At 42.7% G+C, this 23,626-nt stretch overlaps 1 protein-coding gene across 5 annotated transcripts in view; it reads left to right on the forward strand.

Moving 5' to 3' along the window:
• Positions 1-23,359, forward strand: part of FAM110B (family with sequence similarity 110 member B) — a 151,608-nt gene extending 128,249 nt beyond the window's left edge. For all 5 annotated transcript variants that reach the window (XM_025395080.1, XM_025395077.1, XM_025395079.1 and 2 more), the window contains one exon: positions 20,485-23,359. In XM_025395080.1, the coding sequence (XP_025250865.1) occupies positions 20,808-21,920 (1,113 nt within the window). In that variant the 5' untranslated portion in view covers positions 20,485-20,807 and the 3' untranslated portion in view covers positions 21,921-23,359. The remainder of the gene's footprint in view (positions 1-20,484) is intronic.
• Positions 23,360-23,626: the final 267 nt, after the last annotated feature.

A 23,626-nucleotide genomic window follows, 5' to 3' on the forward strand; every position in this document is an offset into this window, starting at 1 on the left:
TCAAAGAACACTAGTAATGTGTTAAATTTATTTTGTTTCTTATCTCATCTTCTCAATGTAGCTTCAATTTAGCATCCTCATAGAAATGAATCATTTCATATGATTGTGATTTATTGCCTTCGGTACTATTTAAAAACTTTTTAATCCATGGCATAGTCTGAACCATAATAATGGAAAAAGACTTTTTGTTCAAAAAGAGACTTAATTTTAAAATTTTGGAACAATTTAGGACACAGTCTCATTTTTCTGATTTTTAGTCCAAAGTTTGACCCTAGGTTATTTTCTCAATATTAAAATATGAGAAATGTGAGAGCCTGTTTCTCCATATAAAGTGTCTTAGGACCTGAGAAACATGTCAACTTACATTATAATTTTAACCTCTTGTTATTTTTAAAAATCATAATTGTGCCTTTATTTGGGAAGCAGATTATGGATCTCTCTCTCTTCCCCCAGTTGTTTTCTTTAAACTTTTATCCTTTGAAATTATAGATTCACAGGAAGTTGCAAAGATGGTAGAAGTTTCGTGTGTCACCCAGTACCCTCCCATGGCTATGTCTTATATAATTATAGTACAGTATGAAACCAGGAAGTTGAGCTTGTGTGTATAGTTCATTTTATCACTTGCATAGATTTATGTAACCACCACCACAATCAAGATCCTATTCTGTATCACAGAGATCTTGTGCTTTACAAGCACCCTCATAACTCCTCATCCTTATCTCCTGAAAACCACTAAATCTGTTCTCCATCTCTCTAATTTTGAGAATGTTATATACATGCAGTATGTGACTGTATGACATTGGCTTTTTTTCATGTGACTGTTCTTCAGACACATCCCCGTCATTGCATGCCCCAATAGTTCGTTCCTTTTCATTGCTGAGTACCAGCCATTGTATGGATATACCATAGTTTAGTTAACCATTTGCCCATTAAGAGGCATCTTGGTTGCTTCTAGTTTGGAGCCATTACAAGTAAAGCTGCTCTGAACAACTGTGTATAGTTTTTATGTGGATATAATAATATATACTCTGGAATAAATGCCCAGGAGTGCACTTGCTGGGTTCTATGGTAAGTGTATGTTTAGTTTTTTAAGAAACCGCCCAGCTATTTACCAGGGTGTCTCTAGACTCTTACATTCCCACTATCAAGGCATAAAAAGATAGAATTTCTCTGTATTCTTGCCAGCATTTATTGGGTGGTGCCTCTTTCTCGTTCTCTCGTTTTTACCTTACTTGTTCTAACAAGTGTGTAGTGATAGCTCATTCATGGCTAGTGATAGATTTTAATGTCTTATAATATTGATATCTTTTCATATGTTTATTTGCCCTTTATATGCCCTCTTTGTTAAAATGTCTTTTGCCCATTTTCCAATTGGATTGTTTGGTTTTTTAAAGTTGAGTTCTGAGAACTCTTTATATGTTCTAGATATCGGTCCTTTGTCAGATATATATCATGCAAATATTTTCCCCAGTCTGTTGCCTATCTTTTCATCCTTTTAACAGAGCCGTTCACAGATAAAAGGTTTTGTAATTCTGATCAGTCAAATTTATCAGTTTTCTTTCATGGATCACTCTTTCGATGTCATATCAAAGTACCCTTCATCAAGCCACAAGTCCTAAAGATTTTCTTCTTTGTTGTTTCCTAACAACATTTTTTATTTTACAGTTGACTCTATGATTTTGAGTTAATTTTTGTATAAGGTATGAGGTAAAAAGTATGAGGTCAACGTTTATATTTTTGCCTATGGATATCCAGTTTCTCCAGCACCATTTGTTGAAAAGTCTAGTCCTTTTTCTTTGAATTGCTTTTGCACCTTTGTCAAAAATCACTTGGCTTAACTTGTGTGGGGCTCTTTCTGAGTTATCTGTTGTGCTCCATTGATCTGTGTGTCTGTCCCTCCATCATACCACTGTCTTGATTACTGTAACTAGATAATGTCTTGAAATTGAGTACACTGATTCCCCATTCTTTATTCTTTTATCTCAGAACTGTTTTAGCTATTGTAGTCCTTTGCCTTTCCATATAAATTTTAGAATAATCTTGTGTAAGCTTGCAAATAACTGGTGAGAGGTTTTGCTTGATATTCACTCTTCCTTCTCCCTCATTTTCATCTAGCCAACTTTTCTTATACCTGCTTCTTCTTTGTTGTCTATCTTGTCTTATATGGTTGTCTACATAGAAAATCTCGAATAATCTACCCAAAAATGTAAATAAAAAGCTCTAGAACCAAAAGGTGAGTTCAGCAAGGTCTCAGAATATAAGATCAACAGACAAAAGTCAATTGTATTTCTCACTAGTGATAAGTATGTGGAAACTCATGTTAAAAATACTATACCATTTACGTTGGCTCAAAAAATGTAATACTTAAAAATCTAATAAAACACATATAGAACGTATATGCTGAAACCTACAAAATACTGATGAAAAAAATCAAAAGTCTACTTAAATGGAGAGGTAGATCCCTTTTAAGGACAAGAAGACTCAACCTAGTGAAGATGTCAGATTTCCTCAAAGTAAACAGGTTTAATGCAGTACTTCTCAAAATTCCATAAAGGATTTTTGAGATTCTCTTTTAATGCATTTCATTTTTACGAGAACATCTAGAATTTGCATGTGTTTGGATGGATTGACCAGGGAGGTGATTTTGTCACAATACACAAGTACTGTCAGTATGTCCAATTAAAAATAACCCTTTTACTGTAAAAATATAGTTCACACCTTCTGTATGACAGGCCCTGTGCTCAGTGCCTTCCAGCCTTTGCATCATATCACCTTCACCAGCACCCTATGAGGAAGGTGCTGTTATTATCCCATTTAACACATGAGAAAAGGGAAGCACACAGATGGAATTCTCTTGTCCAGAGTCACAGAGCTAGAAGACGGGGAAGCAGGATTCAGACTAGACCAACATGAGTCCTGCGTCTGCTCTGCATGCAGTGTTCCGTGGCCTCCCTGAGGCCCATTAGGGGTCTTGGGGCCTTCTTTGGTTTCATCAGGGTACTCACGTCAAGTCCCGAGAATCCTACTTTTTGAAAAATCACTGTAATCCTTACATCATTTCCCTCACTAGCACCCTGTGAGCCCCTGTTTTGAGTTTCCCCAGTCTACTATAGGATTTCAGTTTCCGTTAAACAGCTGAACCCAAGGATTATTTAAATTGTCCAGCCATAAGGAAACATTTGATAGATACTTTTCAGGAAAAAAAATTCACTGTGTTTTGAGAGTGTTGATTAAAAGAGTCCTTCTCATCTGTCAGAGAAGAATGGCTGTGTAAGTATTTGTCTTTTGCCCTGCAAGTGGGGGAAATGGATTTGGGGATGACACATCACTTTTCTGAGGTGTCAGAAGAAGTAGGTCACATTATGCTATTGATCATAATGTTTGAAAAAGCTGGCATTGAAAAATGAGAAATTGCATTTTGAATAGTTCTTTGTCAAAGACTAGAAATATTTTCTGAGACAAACAATAAGTTTTATAAATTTTTTCTTTTTTTCCATCATCTCCCTAGGATAACTTTTCTTTTGTGGTCAGTTTTAGCCTGCTAAAAGGAGTCACTGGCTCTTCATAGATGTATTGGCTGCGTTTATTGAAATGTCTTTCAGGAAAGCTTTACCTCCTGAGTTCTAGAAACAACATTGGGAGTGATCCAGAATGCCTTACTAAGTAAAATAGATGAACGTTTAAAAGCCTCTGTCTATCTTTAGAGCTATCAAACAATAGAGAAACATTCAATATCTTCCCTTTAGTAGTCAGTAAGAAAGAAGAGTGTTGCAAAAGAGTTCGATCCCCTCTAGGCTAATGGAAGGGAACCACCTGAGTCAGAGAACTGGTCTGGAGAGACAGGCATTACACCCAGTGGTCTCTGATAGCATCTCAGCCCTGAGCCAGTGGCCTCAGGGGTACTATGTCCCAACTGGAGGATTAACGAAGTGATTACTTAACTGTAATTGCTGGCTAAATGTCTTCCAAAGAATATCATAATCTCAGAAATAAGCTGACACGTTACATGCAAATATAACACGACCTTTTAGCACAGTTTATTGCAGAACCATCCAACTCTTGATAACATTAGAAGCTGCCTCTGTTCTTCAGTCAGCCCACTTCGGGGCCCCTGTTGGTAATATTTTAGCCCAATGAATGGCTCCTGTCAGTGGTTCCCTTGGCCTGGAGGAAGGGAAGGCGCTGCTGGAGGTACTGTACACGTTCTGTACCCTCTCATACATGCTGTATGAGAAGTATGTGAGGCTTGAGGCTCAGGGCCATAAAGGATGTGAGGGATCAACCCTGGCACAGATCGCAGCTACTAGAACAGGGAGGCACAAAAGGCTGACAGCTTACCAAGGCAGAACCATGCCCATGCAGGGTCACCGGTGCCCATGGCTGAAGGGATGCCCTGCATCCTGCTCCTTCTTTCTTCCTCTCTTACTTTTTTCATCCAGTCTCCTTAAACCTCCCTCTTCTTTACTGTCTTTTTTTTCTTAGATTTAATCTACTTATCAAAAACATTCTTGTCACTTTCTTAATATATTGCAATGATTTTTTGATGCTTAAATTCTCATTACAGTTTATCTTTAAAATTCTACCTTCATGTTCTGTCTTCATGTTCCTTTCTTCTTGCTTTGAAAATAGAAGTTTCAAAGAAACGTAGAACCTGTTAGAAAGGAACTTGACATTCACCTGCCTCCTCCTTCCACCCATTATAGGAATTCCCTCTAAAAGTTCTTGGGCAGATGGTAAGTCTACCTCTGCATGAAGCATTCCTGGGATAAAAAGCTAGCACTTCTTTAAAAAGCAATGAATTCTAGTTTTGGGCATTTGAATTGTTCAAAAATTCTTCCTTCTATTAACCTGCAAATTGCCTTTATAGTCTATGATGTTCATCTGATAATGTTTTCTCCAGTTCATTAAAAAAAACAGTAGCTAACATATATTGCCCCCTCTACTATCATGAACCCTGGTATCAGCCACATGGCACAGCTAAGGAACCTAAAGTTAGAGAGACAATTCTTCAAGGTCATGCGATGGTAAATGGGGGAGGAGACTCACATGTTCTGACCCTAGAACCTAGAACCTATGGCCACACCAGCCTCTCCTCCTTATAGGCACAGTTTACATTTTCCCTTAGAATCCAACCATAGAATCTCCCCCATCTCTACTCTAAATCGTGTAATCTGTTTTGTGGAATGTATGTGAATGCCTAAGCATGCCACAAAAACAGGGAATTGTGTCTCTTCCATTCATGTCAATACCTCCAGCGCTAGTAACAATGCCCGGCATGAGTATCAATTGAATGATTGAATCCCTTCCTTAGCTATTATATTGCTCTATGAATTCTTAGCTGTTTTCTCCTAGGATCTCTGATTCCCTGTTGATAAACTTTAAATTCACAGAAGCAGTACTTTCTTCCTGTGTTTTACAGATGATGAAATTATCACTCATCAGATGATTGGCTTTTGGCAGATGTCTAGAAAATGGAGAGTTTCAGAGACCTGTCCCTATTAGGTTTTGCCTCCGTGAACACGAGGCCATTGTTTACACACCAGCATCTAAGAACATTCCCACAACAGTATCACTGTCTTCCTTTTCGTGCTCTCTACCCTGTGCCTACCCTCAGCCTCCGACAGCAATCCATATAGGCACAGGCCCCAACCCACAAAAGCTCTCTTCTACTGCCACTCCTTTAGAGCCCTTATTATTTAAAAAGGCCTTCTCCTCCAATGCCACTGACCAGTTAAGAAAAATCCCATACCACCTCCTGACACCTATACGTCATTATTCTCTGGATTAAAGTTTTTGGTCACATTTTTATCCCCCTGTTCTCAGTGCATTAGTGTAAAGTCTTTCCTGTATAACATGCATTTTTCTTTCTGTTGTGTCATTCCCAATATGCTGCCTTTTTTTTCTCTCTCTCTTTCTCTGTTGCCCTGGTGGAGTGCAGTGGCATAATCATAGCTTACTGCAGCCTCGAACCCCTGGCCTCAAGCATTCCTCCTGCCTCACCCTCCCCATTCACTGGGATTCCGGGCATGAGCCACTGCTCCCAGCCCATGCTACTATTTTTAACCATTGGAAAATAAATATCCTGTCTTGATTCTGCTTACCAACCTCTAGCTATTACCTCCTCTCCAAACTCCTGAAACAAGCCACCCATATCACCGTCTCCTGTTTTATTTTTCCCATATCTCCTGAAAGGCTGCCAATCACTTTACCAGAACCCTTCTTATCTAAGTCAACAGGAATTTCCACCTTAGTAAATCCTTGCTCTGCTTTTCTTTTCAGCACCTATGCTTGTCATACTACATACTATATTGATCGATCGATTGATTGATTGATTGCCATATATGTGAGCTCCACATAGTGTTTGTTTTGTTCACTGCCTGGCACATTTGTAGATGCTCAGTAAACACTTGCTGAATGAACAAATACTCTAGTCGGGGTGTCCTGCCTTCTAGCTCTTCGGCCTGTATAAAGTTGATTAAGCAGATCCCCTTTGAATTGGTTCCCTTGAGGGCAGAGCTTGGGGGAAGTTGCATTGCGTTGGTCTGCATGGTTGAAGGATCCGTCCCCAGAGATGGGCTCAGGCTTCACCAGGATAGGCTGATTTTTATCTAATCAGGTCGTGACTAGACTGTTAGTTTTCTATTGCGCGGAATATATTCTAATTTCCTTAGAAAGATATTAGAATACTTATTTGCCACGAAGCAGGGTGTCGCCACATTTTGAGAGCCCCTTGGAGAATCTCACCAAACAAAGAGCTTTTATTGTCACTGCCTCATATTGGATTCATTGGTCCTGTTTTTTATATTTTATGAATGCCTCTCCTCACAAAGTTTTCACATCATCTTCCTGCCTCTCACTGATGTATCCTCCGGCACAGCAAGTACTCCTAACCGCGGCTTCTGCCTGTAGTAGGTACACACTCTCCCACCGTAGCAGGAAGGAGTTTTGCTGTGAAAGCAGCCTGGGGCTTGGCGTGGTACAGGCTGGGGTCGGTGAGGGGGGCGCTGGCCAGTATTTTTTCCTTTTTTCCGTCCTGGCTGATGTTCAGGTCTGCCCCTCTTCAGTCCTTGTGGCCACAGCTGTTTCCATGACCGTCCAGAGCAGTCTTAGGGCACAGGCTTAGAATACAGATGGCCCTGAGGTGGACAGTAGCTCCTTCAGCTCACTGACTGCAGGCAAATCACTGAAACCCTCCGTGTCTCCACTTCCCCATCTGTCAAGTGGGAGAATGACAGGTGCTGGGCAGGGCAGGTAAATAGAAGACATCCACCCTGCCTGGCATGAGGTCCGGCGGGTGACAGGCAGCCAACAAATGATTGCTGCTGTGTTCCTCTTCTTACATTGAAGATGCCTGTGCCCAGAATCAAAAGCTTAAGAGATCATGAGGCACCAGACATCAGCAACTACCTTTTACTGCAGCAAAATTATGCTCGCTCTTGTGAAAACACAGGAGAAAACTTCCTTTCCCAGTCAACAACAACAAAGCTAGAGACTGAGAATAAAAGAACCGTTTCTAAAAGCCAACTCCCTTTTTCACTTTGGGGAGTTATTTTTCTGTAGTAAACAGGAATGAGAAGCTTAAATGTTAATCAAGATAGAAGCAGGTGGTATCATTTTAACATGAAAGCATGATGGAATCGTGTAAAAAAAGGTACATTTTATTTTAATGTACATTGAAGGCAGAGTTTTCATATCTAATGAAAGATGTATTTTGCCCATTCAACAATGTCTGTAATTTTTTAGCGTATTGATCAGATTACTTTTAATGACGGTTTTAGATTATTATAATCCTTAGAGAGCCCCTTAAGTGAGCTCGATTTTGTTTTTTTTTCTTTTTGATAGCAGGCGCGAGTCAGGAGACCAGTAAGTGAACAAAGCCATTTTCATAACACATTAGGTGAGGTTTTTAGATTTGTATTCTTTTATCTCGGGGCAAAGGCACATCCTGAACTAAGCACATGTCACACGAGAATCTCTACAAGAGATTCCAAACTCTGCTGTCCTCCAGTACCTGCTGTGCTGGGCAGGCAGGAGCCAGGCAGCTGCCCTCAGGTGTCCCATCCTTCGGGGAGGAGGGTCATTACCACCACTCACCATTCGGGAATGAGGACCATAAGGCAAGAGCCCAGGAGGAAGGATGGGACTCAGAATGAGAGGTCAGAAAAGGCTTCCCTGTAGTTTTGTTGACTCTTTTTTCAGCTTGGAAGACTCAAGGAGGGCAGTGGATTCCAGGAGAGAGGGCAGAATGTGGAGGCAGGTATCAGAGAGCCTGGGAAGGAGGAGGGCATCTTGGTCGAAGGAAGCTGGATAGAGGGGACAGAGCCTGTGGTCGCAGACCTGCATCCCCCTGATACCAGTCTCTCCTCTCCCTCCTAAGGCAGTGCCTACCTTCAGGCACAGCTGGACCCAACCTAGCTCTGCCCAGTGGAGCCCAAGCCTGCTAATTTCCTTTGAAGGAGCTTCACGGCAGAGCTGAACTGGGCCTGGGCAAGGTGGATGAACTTATTAGTCATTGCTGAGCTTCCTGTCACTTGAACCCAAAAATAATACTTCAAGTGCAAATTGTGATGAAGCCTTACCTTTAGCATTCTAGGCTTGAAAATATAATTTTATGTAAGATATGTTAAGTGCTGGAAAGATGAAAATATGTGCTTCAAGAAATAGGTGTCTATAGTCTTACATGTCTTATTTTGAAGATTATTTATCCCACAGCTCAGTCTGAATCCATAGAAGTGAAAAATAAAACTGTTCTTTTCAGAATATACTTAAGGCAAAGAACTAGTTGTTCTAACAACTGCTATACAAAGAACTCTTCAAGAGATGGAAAATAATTCTAGGTGTTTCTTGACAAATGAGATCAACAATATTCACTATTTTTTTAAGTGAACTTACTGGTTCTGCTGTAAAATTCTACCTTGTATTCATTTCCTTTTGCCCCTTATTTGTGCTCTAAGCACAATTCAGTGCTAAAGTGTTTCTTCGGTTGTGAATAAACAGTCTCCGTGTATTTGCTTTCTATTGCACCATAATCTCCAATCAAAAGGAGGTACTTGGAGTATCATTTCAAATATATACACATTCCCAACTTCACTTCCCAAGATTTTATCTGACATTTTCACTGGGCCTTTAAAATATGAAAGAGTGTGCTAGATATTCTACTGAATGCTTAACATTTTAGTTCAGCTCCGTGAACGTTTGAATTAATGCCTACTATGTGTATAGCTGAGAGCTTTAGTAAAAATAGCAGTAAAATTAAGTGATCTCTGCTCTTCATATGTTCTGTGCAGTAAGATAGAATGAAACCAGTCTTACATTACTGTTCTTTTTCAAATCTTTCATTAGTTTCATCAAAGTTCAGCCAACTTTGATAGATCCACAGTCAGTAGCATAAAGAAGGAAAATTTAAAAATGAACAGAACTCAATTTATAAATGTTTTACCTTCTCTTTTGTGCATTTAAGCTGTTAACAAGTAGCATGGTTATTTGATTTAACAAAAAAATCAAGGGTTTTTTTTTCCTCCTTCACCCTCTGGAGGAAGCTGGTATTAATACTAAACAGTGAATGGCCAAAAGAGTAGATTTTCAGAAGTAAAATATAATTAGTGTGGGTGCCTGAGCCATATTACTTTAATATAAAGCATTTAAAAATACATTTGATGCTTCATACGTATCTCTTTAACAGCTGAAGCTACAATGTGACAAGGTGGGGTAAGCCAAACCATCCTTGTACCCACTTTGGTATGAAGCCCTCGCCCTCCGTAGCTGAACATCTTAGACAACCTCTTTAATGTCTCTGGACATCAGTTTCCTCATCTGTAAAATGGGGATAACAACACTTGGTTTAGAGATATTTGCAGGATGGAACTTAAAAATGTGTGAAAGGCATTATTACAGCACAACATATGTGCCTAATAAGAAATGGTCATTACTAACGGGGCATTATTTCAGTTCCGGGGACATTGTATGTGCTTAATAAGAAGTGGTCATTACTAACAGGTAATTTTTTAACATAATTTATGTAGCAATTTATCTAATACACTCACAGAGGAATTCCCCCAAAATACTACTTTTTCTCCCTTCAAGTTTAAATGTTTCATAATTTTATTATAACACATTTTATTTAAGAGTAAATATCATCTTCTGCCCTAAGGCTGTTTACTATAAATTACAATTTTAAAAAAAAATAAATGTTCTGTGTATATTGGCACAGTAAACTTTCTTATCATTTGTGCTAGATTCGCCCTAGAGTACAAGTTTACACAGCTAAAGGAGAAAGCAGTAACATGCAAAGTGCAGACTCTTAAAATCGACCTTGGTAGAAGCACTGGGCACAGCTCCCCAGATCCACACCACCCTGGGTTCTGGTCTGGGCTCTCTCTGCTGTTCACCAGCACTCACCCTCTCCTCTATGCAAGGGGATCAGACCGCCTGTTAAGGAGGCTGGCTGAGATGAGGTGTGGGAACTCACAGCACAAAGACTTCTGAACTGCAGGAGTTACTACCAGACTTTATAATCACCGAGTTAGTTGAGTTGTTATTACTGCTGCTGGAAGTTATGCCTGGTTCACCCAAAATGGGGACCCCGCTAACTCTCAGACTCACAGTAGCCAGCGAGTCTTTTTTTATTTTTTTATTTTTTTGAGACGGAGTTTAGCTCTGTCTCCAGGCTGGAGTTCAGTGGCGTGATCTCGGCTTACTGCAACCTCTGTCTCCCAGGCTCAAGCAATTTTCCTGCCTCAGCCTCCCGAGTAGCTGGGATTACAGGCACGTGCTGCCACGCCCAGCTAATTTTTGTGTTTTTAGGGGGTTTCACCGTGTTGGCCAGGATGGTCTTGATCTCCTGACCTTGTCATCCGCCCACCTTGGCCTCCTAAAGTGCTGAGATTACAGGTGTGAGCCACCACGCCTGGCCCACCAAGTCTTATAAACTTTGTGACTCGAGTAGACTAGTCTGTAAAAAAATGACAGTGGTCCCTTGAACTCCACATTCATTTAATATTTGGTCATGGCCTCATACATTGTCACAACTGAATATGAAGCAGCATAATGCTCTCCACCAGAGAGGAAACACTGGCAGAAAGGGGATCATTTTATGTTTGTTTGGTAGGGCAGGCATTCTTATATTTGCATAAAGGAATTGTAGTAGCCCTGCTTTTTAATTACTTATAGTAATTTTCATCAAGCAAGTCATTATATTTCCAAGTGATTCTTGGCACTGGTTATGCACAGCATTGATTTCTGTAATCCCAGGTAAAAGGCAAGGCTCCCCCTCACTGATGCAAGTTGGGGGCCCTCTTACAATAACACATTCCTTACCTTAGGCCAAGGAAGAATGTTGAGCTAGAAATGTGAAATTTTTTTCTGACTCTCTGTTTCATTATAGTTGTCTTAAATAGGAGGAAAACATTTTAAAAGAAACTTCTAACATTTTTGTTAATCGCTTTACTTACAAATGAAAATGAAGCATGTGGATGACTTCTCTAAATGACCTTGGAGAATGACATTAAAGTAAAGAATCCATCATGGATTGAGATTTGACCTGCTATTTTTCTCCTACTACCAGATTTCATTTGTAATAATGGCTTTATTGTTTACTCTAGCCTGTTTCACTCATGTAACTGTTTGCTTTGAAATTTGAAACCACATATTTTCTCTGTAACTCAAATAAAAATGGGGTCATACAAGTGACCTTTTAGCCAGAAACTGCACGGTCAATCCTCTTTGACAGAAATAGCACAGGCTCTATCACTTGAGAGTAATGGAATCATTTTAAGACAAAAGATCATTCATTTACCATAAAGCTTGAAATCTAATGATGGTGATTATCAGTGCCAAGCTGCAGACACTGGGGACAGCATTTAATAATAGCTTACATTGGCCAGGCACGGTGGCTCATGCCTGTAATCCCAGCACTTTGGGAGGCCGAGGCGGGTGGATCACCTTAGGTCAGGAGTTTGAGACCAGCCTGGCCAACACGGTAAAACCCCGTCTCTACTAAAAATACCAAAAATTAGCCAGGCATAGTGGCAGGCACCTGTAATCCCAGCTACTCAGGAGGCTGAGACAGGAGAATCTCTTGAACCCAGGAGACAGAGGTTGCAGTAAGCCGAGATTGAGCCATTGCACTCCAGCCTGGGCAATACAGTGAGACTCCGTCTTTAAAAAAACAAAATTGCTTACATTTACCTATCAGTTTCCGGGCTGAGCTCCTCACTGAGCACTTCCATGTGTCACCTCAAGGAATTCTCACCCCAGCCAATGAAGTGTAGGAATCATGGTTATCAATGTTCCGTAAATGAGGAAACTCAGGTACACCAGCTGGAGAAACTTGCTCAGGGTTAAGTGTCCTGCGTTCTTTTTCCATGCCCTAAGCATTTGCCCCACTGAATTCTCATTTCTATGCCTGGATGAAATCTCAGACAGGACCTGTAGCCTTTTCCGTTCATCTTCAATAATTTAGAGTCCCCGGATCAATTTCAGGCATGGAAGAGTGCTGCCTCACATCAAGATCAAAACTCCACCTCTGGTCCAATTAAATTGGTTTCTCTTCTCCCAGCTTAGGCCTGCGTTGGCTTGGAGACCCTGTGAAGAAGGTAGTTAACAAACATCATTTTCCCCTTTTCTTGCTCCAGCTCCTCTCCTGCTCCTTATCAGACGGCTCTACCAGCCTCTACTGGGCAGACCCCGCATTGCATAATGAGCAAGGGACGGACAGAGCGTTCAGCGGAGGTGACAAGGTTTCTCTCCCTGGCTCTTGCAGCGGGAATCGATGTCCCCTGGGCATGGCGCATTTCAGAGCTGGTTCTCTCTGGGAGCTTTTGGGTTCTGTGGAGGCAGCCACGTCTCTCCTCAGCTAGCGGATGCCCCCAGCCTTCTCAAAGGAGGGCTTTGGGCGGGCATTTTTTCTGTTGGCCTCCTTTGAAGGAACTTCTGTGAGAATACTCCCAGACCACCTTTCCCCGGCACATATGTGGGCCGAGCAAACCCTCATTTTTGTGCCTGTGGAAAGGCAGCTTCATCCTGCCTGTGCGGTCTGGTTAGAGAGTCCATTACAGACTCTGCCCTTAGACTTCTCAGACTGGAGGTATAAGCCAGTTCCCAGGCTCCTCAGCTCCAAGGGGCCTGTGTTGGGCTTTTTTGGACGCCCTTGAATTCAGCCCCAGCCAGTGTGAGATGAGAGGACGCTGTGGCCACCATTGTGTACCTGAGCACCGAGTGAAGGGCTTCAGGCAAAGCTATTCCTATTCCAGTAGACTTGGTAGCTTGCTTTGCCCACCTGACATCATGTGAAACCTTTGTGGGTAACAAATTGTACCCAGTCCACTCCCTCCTGACTTGCCACTTGGAGGATCCTGCCACAACGTAGTGCATATTCACTTAACGTCAAAATAACTTTTCCATTTGATCGACATGCCTGTGCGAGTTTTGTTCTGTTGCACTAGTATGCCTCAGCACACCTCAGGAGCACCACTGGGGTGGACTTTCCTTGAACTGTATCTATAAAAACGTTAGACGGTAAAAGTTGGCCTTCCCTGCATCTCTACACCTGGTTCTACATTTACTTCCCATCCTCCGGTCATATAGAGTAGATGTGTCAAAAGAAACCAGACTTTAAAAAGTTGCTAAAAAAGTGGAGAAATGATTTGCTCATCTTGTCGAAAAAATTAAAGTGCCTAATTAAAACAAAATAATGGAAACCTAGAGCAAGAGGATACTTTATTAAACAACATTGGAACACCTGCTCTAGTCAGCTGAAAGAGTACGCTAAAATATGACTAGAATAGTGGAATCAGAAGTTTAAATATTATTAGGAAAAGTCTGTGGTTTTAAAAAATTTATAACATGATAGTGTTGTTGTCAAGAAGATTATTTTGCTTGCAATCTGGAGCTGATTGCTAATGGCAATACTAAGGTCAGAAAGAGAAGATTCAGCCATCAGAATTATAGATGGTGAAGGATTTCACCATGGAGATAAGAAGGAAAAAGACACAGCATTCAGTAATTGGAAAAGTGCAGGTCCTGAAAGGGTGGTGGTTTTGACTTAATGTTTCCAGATGGTTGACACTCTGATTTCATACTTTCTGTCCAATTTATAGTGTGCAAAGTCAGTCTCTTTTGGTGCATGCCTTTTACTCCTCCATTTGCTCTTTCATTTTCTCCTTTACTTTGCATTCTTTACAAGTTATGCTCACAGTATAAAAGAGGTTAATGAAAGTGGTGATGTGCTTGGAAGAGAAGGAAAAGGGAAGATGTTGAAAAGGATAGCATATCTTATTAATTAAAATGAATAAATACTTTGGGAGACTGAGGCGGGTGGATCACAAGGTCAGGAAATCGAGACCATCCTGGCTAACATGGTGAAACCCTGTCTCTACTAAAAATACAAAAAAAATTAGCCGAGCATGGTGGCGGGTGCCTGTACTCCCAGCTACTCAGAAGGCTGAGGCAGGAGAGTGGCATGAACCCAGGAGGCAGAGCTTGCAGTGAGCCAGGATTGCACCACTGCACTCCAGCCTGGGCAACAGCGAGACTCCGTCTCAAAATAATAATAATAATAATAATAATAATAATAATAATAATAATAATGTCTAAATAAAATGGATAAATAAAGGAGGCAATGGAATGGCATTGCTGTTGGTTAAAAATGGCTCAGGCAGAGGGAGCAGCAGGAGTGGACACAGTGGGTGAGAGACCACTGTAGTTGTAGTTCTGTTTGGCTTAAGCCCAGGGTGCAGAGGAGGAAGGGAGCAAGGATTGGAGAGGAGAGTGTATACTTCCTGCCAGCCACTTCTCTGTAGTCAAGTGGGAAGCTGGGAATGACTCATCCTCAACATGCACCTCCTCCCCCTTCGCATCCTGCCTGTCTCCCAGTTCAGCCCAGTGTGCCTCTTAAACATCCCTTGAAACTGTCCACTCTTTTATCCATCCTAAAGCCACCCTCCTGGTAAGAGTGAAGTAAATGAAAATGCCTGTGTGCTCTTATTTAACCCACTCAAAACACCCTAAAGAGGTAGGTACTGTTGCTATCCCCATTTTCCAGATGGGAAATCTGAGGCACGAGAAGATAAAGTGACCTGCCCAAGGGTACTCAACCATTACAGGGCAGAACCATAGGTGATGCCATATTGGGCGGTGCTCAGAGCCCAGCTGCCATGTCCCCTCCCTTGGGAAGCTCTGACCCACCTCTGCAGCCACACTTAATCCCCACTCATCCTGTCCCCATACTGCAGCCAGGGGAGTTTAAAAAAATACAAGTATGACCATGTCACTAATGCTCAATTACCTCATAAAATCCAGAGTCATCTGACTTTCCCCTATACCTAGTTGGCTTCTTACCACTGTCCCCTAGCACTCCATACCAGCCATCAGAGTGTCTTGAATGTACCATGAACTCAAAAGCTGCCCTGATGAGGGATGCCCTCACCTCCTGGGTCTTTACTGGAGTTCGTCTCCTCCTTACCCTTCTTTTACCTTCAAGTCCTTTGCCACAGTCCTGCTGAATTTATTTTCTACATCATTCATTCAATTCACATTTATCAAATGCATTTTGAATCTTTAAGTTCAGGATTTTTCTATGTCTTACACATAATTGCTCCACCAATAGGTACTAATTGATTGAACACAGCCATAATTCAGTGAGTACTCTTGTATTGTAAGTGCATCTGTCTTCCATTTGTAAAGAATCCAAAAGTTAACATTGCCGTGGGAAACTGCATTTTTAGTTCAAAGACAAGGATGTGACTGTTCTTAAAAGGGAAGCCAAGAGTATAGATATGAGAGTGATCGGAGTCAAGTTGGAACCTGATGCTTCAAGTCAGTATGCACAAATACTGTTACCAGAAAAATCAAAAAGCGGTGTTCCAGAGAACAGCTTTACACATATTGTAAACGTTTTGTTATCTGGCATGTTAGGAAACTAGAAGAATCAGTTCTAGAATTCTTAATCACTTCAAAGGTAAATTGCTGCTTTTATTTGCTCCCAAGAATGTTTGAGCTGAAGACATTTTTCAGCTCACCAGATTCAACACATTTGTTTTTATAGAGAAGAAAATCAAGACACTTAGATGTCAGGTGACTTAGAGCTCAATTACTCAGGCTTGCTCTTTCAGTAACCCCCTTTTCCTGCTGTGAGACACAGGGGAATTACTCATTCTCACATAGAAACTTCTGTGGGTGAATCCAGGTTGTGTTCAGTTCCCAGGGCCCTTGCTCTAACTCCAGTGCTTTCTTTCCTACTTAAAATTTAAAAACTAATTAGGCATTTAACTATCCCTTTCTTTTTCCTTACGAGAAGCACTCTTTAAAGACGAAGTAACAAAACAGCAGCCCGAATTTGGCCAACAGTGTTTTTAATATTGAATTTTTAAATCGGGAGAGTTTGTGCAGAGCTCTGGATTTGCTGCTGTGTCAACAGTGAGCCACATTCCCCATGGCAGCCCGTAGCTGGGAGCTCCTTTCCCCAGGCCACACACTCTCCCATTATCTGCCTGGCCTCGGAGGCTTGGAGGCACAAATTGCCCGGATTACAGGAACTTTGGCTTTAGCATTTTTTTGCCAAATAAACTGTGTATGAGGTTCATTCTCTGTATCTAACCACTTCCAGGATTGCGAATGTTCTTGAGTCTCCCCAAGGTTATGGTTAAGCTGAGGGTCCTGTTCACCTGACTGCACCTGTGAGGAGCTGGCAGATTTAAAGTTAGAAAGGTTCAGGCCACTTTGGTTTTAAAAACTTGGAATTCTCTGAGATTGCTATTTCTGTGCCTAAAAAGCTCAGACTTTTGCTCATTCAGAGACAAGAAACTTTGGCCTGTTTCCTCTGTGCTGGAGGCATTTGGGTTCTAATGGGATGCTGGCTAGCACAGAAATGGGCTTCCCCCCTTTCCTGTTGCTACTCAAAGGCAACAAACAGAAATGCATAATCTGGGCCTCACTCGAAATCTACCAAATCCGACTGTGCTTTAAGGAGATCCTCGAGGGGTTTACAGGCCCATTAAAGTTTGAGAAGCAGCACTAGAGTGAGTAGTGGGAGATAACATTGCTCTTCTTCCTTGTCCTTGGGTCCTTTGTCCCCCAGCTGGCTCTATGTGCCACATGTTCTCCCTGCACAGACCAGGACTCCCCCACAGATGATGTGCTCCCCCCACCACCCGCCGCCACCATCACCCCCAGGCCAGATTGCATTTGAGTTCATATCTGCTCTGATTTGCGAATCATTTAGCATTTTGGCTTTGCCAAGTTTATTTTCCCTAGTCCTTTTTATCCCTTCATGAAATTTTCAAATGGATGTTAAACAGGGTAGAATATAGCCAAGATGGTTTGTGAATGGAAGTTTCTCCCACCCACAGGCTGTGTTCTCCGTCCTGAGTCATAAGTCAAGGATCAGGCAAGGCTACATAATTATTTTTGTTGATGAAACCCTACGGGGCCAAGATCTAATTTTCCTTCCTCAAAGCAACACGAAGCCCCTCCCAGCCTGGCGGTTTGCCTGACCATCCCATCAGCGCCTGACTGTACCTCAGGGGGCCTGTTCAGATCATCAGAGGGCTGACTGCAAGGCCACAGCCAGTAGAGTGAGTGTAATGTGCCACAGTGTTCTCTGAACAGACCTCATGGTTATCTTGTACAAAGTCTGCACTACAAAACTCAGAGTATTTCTCCAGCACTATATAGCTCTGTCCCTGCCAACACTGTTTCACACTAAAAAATAAAAGAACCAGAGTTAAGGATTAAGTAAATATTACAAGAGACAGCAACCTAGGTCACCTGCTTATTTTTGAAGTAGGTTTACTTTGTTGGCTAAACCAGGTAGAAAACTTGGAGTATGCCTTAGTATCCCACAATACCCCAAACAGTATATTTAGTTTGTTCTGTTGCTTTTGGGTCTTCCAATAAGATGATGTTGTTTTTTTTTTCCTTCCCAGAGTTCACATCAAAACTATAAACTCTAACCATGGTCATGTCAAAACATCATCAGTGTTGAAAATTATTAGGGAAATTGGGAATAGCAGAGGAGGAGGGGGAAGGGGTAGAAGCCAAAAGGAAATGAAGTATGAAGTACTTGCAGGTAATTGCTATTTCTGACGTAATTCTTTCACACAGGTTTTAAGATAAGTAATTGTTGAGGGGTGTGGAACAATTGCGAGTGCTAGAGGAGCCGTCCTGAGGGTGTCTGCCACATGAATATAGAAAGCAGTGTGCAAGGAAGACAAGCAGCTTTCTGGAAAATGCTTCCTAGAAGATAGACTGGTGTTCCTCACTCTTGTGAATCGACAGTCAGGCTTTTTATTCAGCGTTGCCAACAGTACCAAAGCCTACCTCAACAGACATGCAGGTGTGCATGGAAGGCCACGCCAGTGGTGTAGGTGTTTTAGGCTTCTGGTCCGAATATGATAGAACTAGAAGAGAAGATGGTTAGAAGAGAAGCACAGGCCTGCATGAGGAGGAATGTTACATGAGAACTACAACTCATCTTCAGAGAGCATTGGCCTAAGAACAGTCAGTGCAGGACCATAGAAAAGTTCATTCATTCACCAATATTCCAACACGCCATTTTGAAAGTGGAAGTAACTCCTTCATTCTTAGATCCTCAGAACCTCATGATTTTAAAGGAAGAAGGGATTGAAGGAATCTCGTCCAACTAACTCGTGCCCCAGGAGAAGGGAGGTGAACTTTGTCTCCCACTGCCCACTGGGTGGTATTCCCTACTCTAATCCTCAGGCACAAAGCTGAAGGGTACAGATCTTGGTCCTGCCCCTCACTGTGCCCCCAGACCTTCTGGTATTGCCCTGGAGTCAGCCCTCTCCTAAGAGTCCCGGGTATGATGCCCTCGGAGTTGCACGCTGGCCCAGGCTCTGCTGCCTGCTCTGGCTCTGAGTCTCCTCTGTAAAGAGGATGAGATTGTGCCTCCAGAGGAATCAGGGCTCCCTTCTGGCATTTCATTCAAAATGTGTTCAAAGAAACAATCTCATTTCAACTTAATGGGAGGAGGTGTTTTTTTTTAAAAACCAAATTAAGGTATCAAAATAGAACTGCACAATTAAAGGAAATTGTTAACGTAGGTATTGCCTTGGGGTTTCTCAAATCTTACATAGGAAAATATTTTTATTAGAACAAACCCCTTTGCAGATTACTAAAATTATCTCTAACAAAACCTGGTGATGGGTTGCATTTAGAGATTTAAGAATTTCAGAAAATTATAAGGAGAAATATCAGCATATTTGGTTGTAATATGACTTTATTTATTTTGTCAATTAGTTATTTGGCATGTTAGTTGAATAGGTTACTCTCTTAACATTCCTAATGATAACCAAAGATGCTGTTAAGGTCATTAGCCCGTTGCTTTGGAGCGCTGATGCGTTTGTAAATGTTCTCGGCCTGCAGTAACAGGTTATGGGAGGAATTGTTCCAGGGGCTGCAGGGGTGTTATATTATATGGGATATGAAATAAAAAGACTCCTTACAGAATTACAGTAGGAATATTGAGAAACGTTCAACTATTGACAGGTGGGTTTCATTGTTGTTGTTGACTTGGTAGTCAAGTTTTCCCATGAAAGCTTACCTATTACCCAAGTTTTCTATAGTATTAAAGTAACATATTGTTAGGTATGATTGACACTTTTAAGACTTTGTTCCTAGTACTGTTAGGGGATTTGGAAATATACATACCATAAAGAAACTTTTGATTTCTGCTCATTAAGTATGAAAAATTATGGATAACTTAGGGACAATCAAATTATCTACTCATATGGTAAATCTGGAAGTATTTCTAGGTTTCTTCTAATGTTAAAAAAAAAAAGTAAGCTTGTGTTTAATGGTAGCAACTCCATGCACATTTGTGGTTTTCAGGAGAAAGTGTTTTTAAATATATTGGTTGGCCAAAGTAAGATAACTGAAGCATGTTGAGTTTTTTGGGGTTTTTTTTTTCAAACTTTGTAGCTTTGCTGCCAATCCCATTTCTTGCCCTTTTCAGTTTATGAAGTTATAAAAGGAATTGTTGTAAGTGTTCCTGAGAGATTGGGAGTACGGAGGGAGAAGTTTTGCTTCATTGCAAAAGAGATAATTCACGACGTTGCAACCGGGGGCACGGAAGGGATTCGTAGGAACTCAGTAGCATGTAATGAGCTGGAGAACCAGACTTGGCTAAGCCCTCATTCCTACGTTCATCTAGTATTTGCTGGGTTTTGAGCTAAGAAATGCCAACCGGGCGTGTTCAGAAGGCGGATCTCACCAATCCGGAGGCAGCTGGAAGAGTTCGCGCGTGGGAAACCTTAGCCCTTTCTTTCTTCCCAGCACAGCGTTGTGCTGCCGCGGGGGTGCAAGGCCCGGGTTGTCCCCCTCGCGCAGTTGGGGAAACAGCTGCTGAGCTGCGGCCCGCGACCCTCGGCCGCGTAGGGGCGGGGCGGGGGCGCTGCGGGGTTTCTCTGTTGCTAGAGCCGTGATGTCACCCGCCCCTCCTAACCCGCGGTTGGTTGTTTTGTGTTTCAGCTCTGCCTGCAGTTGAACACAAAGACCTGGAGGAGACTCCCACCTCTTCAGGGAGAAGAAAGGAGGCAGCGAAGCAGATTAAAGGAACTTGTGGCTTGTGGCCTTTTTGTGCAAGGGCTGCCTGAAAGGGGAGAAAAGTGTATGAAAGCCACCGTGGCGGTTAATGAGCTGTGAGATGAGGCGCTGCTGCGGCCGCTGCTGCTGACACTCGCTCCCAGGCTGCACCCGCTGCCCTTGGCGCTTCATGTACATGTGTCTATTCAGGCCGTGCGGAGGCGTCCAGAAGAGCATCCAACACGGCTGCCGGGGAAAGACCGCCCACCATGCCCACGGAGACCCTACAGACAGGTAGCATGGTGAAGCCGGTCAGCCCCGCGGGCACCTTCACCTCTGCCGTGCCCCTGCGTATCCTGAACAAGGGGCCAGACTACTTCCGCAGGCAGGCCGAGCCCAACCCCAAGAGGCTCAGCGCCGTGGAGAGGCTGGAGGCCGACAAGGCCAAGTACGTCAAGAGCCAGGAGGTGATCAACGCCAAGCAGGAGCCCGTAAAGCCCGCCGTGCTGGCCAAGCCCCCGGTGTGCCCGGCTGCCAAGCGCGCGCTGGGCAGCCCCACGCTCAAAGTATTTGGCAACCACGCCAAGACCGAGAGCGGCGTGCAGAGGGAGAACCTCAAGCTGGAGATCCTGAAGAATATCATCAATAGCTCCGAGGGCTCCAGCTCGGGCTCGGGGCACAAGCACAGCTCCCGCAACTGGCCGCCCCACCGGTCGGAAACCACCGACCTGCACCGTCACTCCTTCGCGGAGTCCCTGAAAGTCTACCCCACGCAGGGCCGCGGCAGCCCGCAGGAGGGCGGCTCCCACGTGAGCAGGAGACTGCTGGAGCAGTCAGCCGAGTCCTTCCTCCACGTGTCCCACAGCTCTTCGGACATCCGCAAGGTGACCAGCGTGAAGCCCCTCAAGGCCATCCCCTGCAGTAGCTCTGCCCCTCCCCTGCCTCCCAAGCCCAAAATTGCAGCCATCGCCACCATGAAGTCCCCCGAGGCCGACCCTGTGGAACCAGCTTGTGGAGTCAGCCGAAGACCCTCCCTCCAGCGGTCTAAGTCAGACTTGAGTGACAGATATTTCCGAGTGGACGCGGACGTGGAGAGGTTCTTCAACTACTGTGGACTGGACCCGGAAGAGCTGGAAAACCTGGGAATGGAAAACTTTGCAAGGGCTAATTCTGACATAATATCCCTCAACTTCCGCAGCGCAAGCATGATCAGCTCAGACTGTGAACAGTCTCAGGACAGTAACAGTGACCTTAGAAATGATGACAGTGCCAATGACCGTGTGCCGTATGGCATTTCTGCCATCGAAAGAAATGCCAGAATCATCAAGTGGTTATATAGCATCAAACAAGCTAGAGAGTCACAGAAGGTCTCCCACGTGTAAGACAGTGCGTGGAAAGGAGGAAGGGTGGGTCTCTGTGCTTACGCAGTTGTAAAGGTTGTGAGGTCTCCTTGAAGTGTTGTGAGCTTCTCCACTCTTTGTGTTGCTTGTTGTGCAATGTTTTCAAGTTGCATGCCTGTCAACATGGGGACTGACCTGGCTTCCACGTCACCATCGCTGCAGAGCCTGGCCTAACACGCGTCATCTGCCAAAAGTTTCAGGCCAGAATCTAATTAGGGCTTTGCTCTTAAGCAAAACTGTTTACATGAAAATGGTATACGACTTCTTCAATATTTATGTGGTTCTTGTGTTTTTATATCCCGCGCTATTATGTCTTAATTAAAAGTTTTATCAACTGGCTTTTAAGTTGAGAGCAGAATCTTTTTGAAATAAAAAGCCACTTTGCCTACATGTGAGACTATTCCAATGGGACAGTAAATGGGATCTGCTACCAAACAGATAGTGACTGACCGCACATAGAACCAGGCTGGGTTTTCTGTGGAATAAAGTGGTGAGCCTGACGTTAATCGTTTACATGTTGAAATTCTCTTGCCACTTAGTGAAGTGTCGCTGGGGTAACAATGCTAAGTGTTGTGTCCAATTCAGTGTGTAAATGTTGGTGGTTCTGTGTAATGCTGACCCCAAGGAAAGACAATCAGATAAAATGAAGGATGGTTAAATCTAGGAGGTTGGGTGTTTGGGGGTTTTGTTGATGTTGTTCTGATTTGGGATATTTCAGAAATTTTTAATACTATCTTTTGACAGAATGGCCACCCTAAAACAAATACTGAATGCCTTTTAAAAAAAAAAAAAAAAAAAAAAGTTTTGTTTGTTTGTTTTTGTCGAGAACTACTAATTTCATGCTGTTTCTTTCTCTCTCCCTTTGTTGTTATTTGATTTGAGGGAAGGGAGTGAGGCTTGTGCAGGTTTGAGCTATCAGAAGACATGAACAGAAGTGAAAATACCAGCCATATCAGTAGAGCCTCCCATTCAAAAGTGAACACACTTGGTAGCTGAACCATATCTGAGCAGCGTGATTCTGTTGTCTTGCATATGTTACTCTCTCAGGCTGTGGGTCTCTGTTACAGCTCTAGGAAACTGTAGAATTCCAATGCTATGTAGCTTTTCCACCCCATGGTCTCTAGTGCTGCCTATCAACTTGTCCCCTTTTTTTCCCAATAACCTGTCTTTCAGGTGGTACAGTTAGCTGTCACTCAGCTGACTCTATGATGTGGCAGCAGAGAGGGAAGCCTACAAGTGGTTTGCCTCATTGCCTTTGCCACATCTGAAGTTCTCAGCAGCGCTACCTTAGACTTCTTCAGCTAATAGGAAACTTTTTATGGTGTAAATGCTGTAAGACTTTGTACATACTTCAGTTGTTATGAAATCTTTAAAGAAAAAAAAAGAAAAAGTTACACTAATAAATTGCTCTGGTGCAGGCACTAATGGTGGTGGTTTCTCTTTGTCCTTCTGTATTCTCCTTCCACAAAAGTTTGACTTTGGACTATGAATCAGAAGCAGATTTTTGATAGTCTTGAAGAAACATTATTTCATTAAGTTATATTCACCACATTCCAATTACTCCAAACACCAGTGTTCTTAATTGTGGCTCTAGCAATGTGCTTTTGCTAAAATGGTTACATCAGGGTTCCTAAAATGTGCTGCAGCATCTCAATTCACACTTGTGTTATTTTTGTCTTTTCTTAAAC

Source organism: Theropithecus gelada, chromosome 8 (assembly GCF_003255815.1).
Source record: "Theropithecus gelada isolate Dixy chromosome 8, Tgel_1.0, whole genome shotgun sequence".
In the NCBI taxonomy this organism is placed as follows: Eukaryota; Metazoa; Chordata; class Mammalia; order Primates; family Cercopithecidae; genus Theropithecus; species Theropithecus gelada.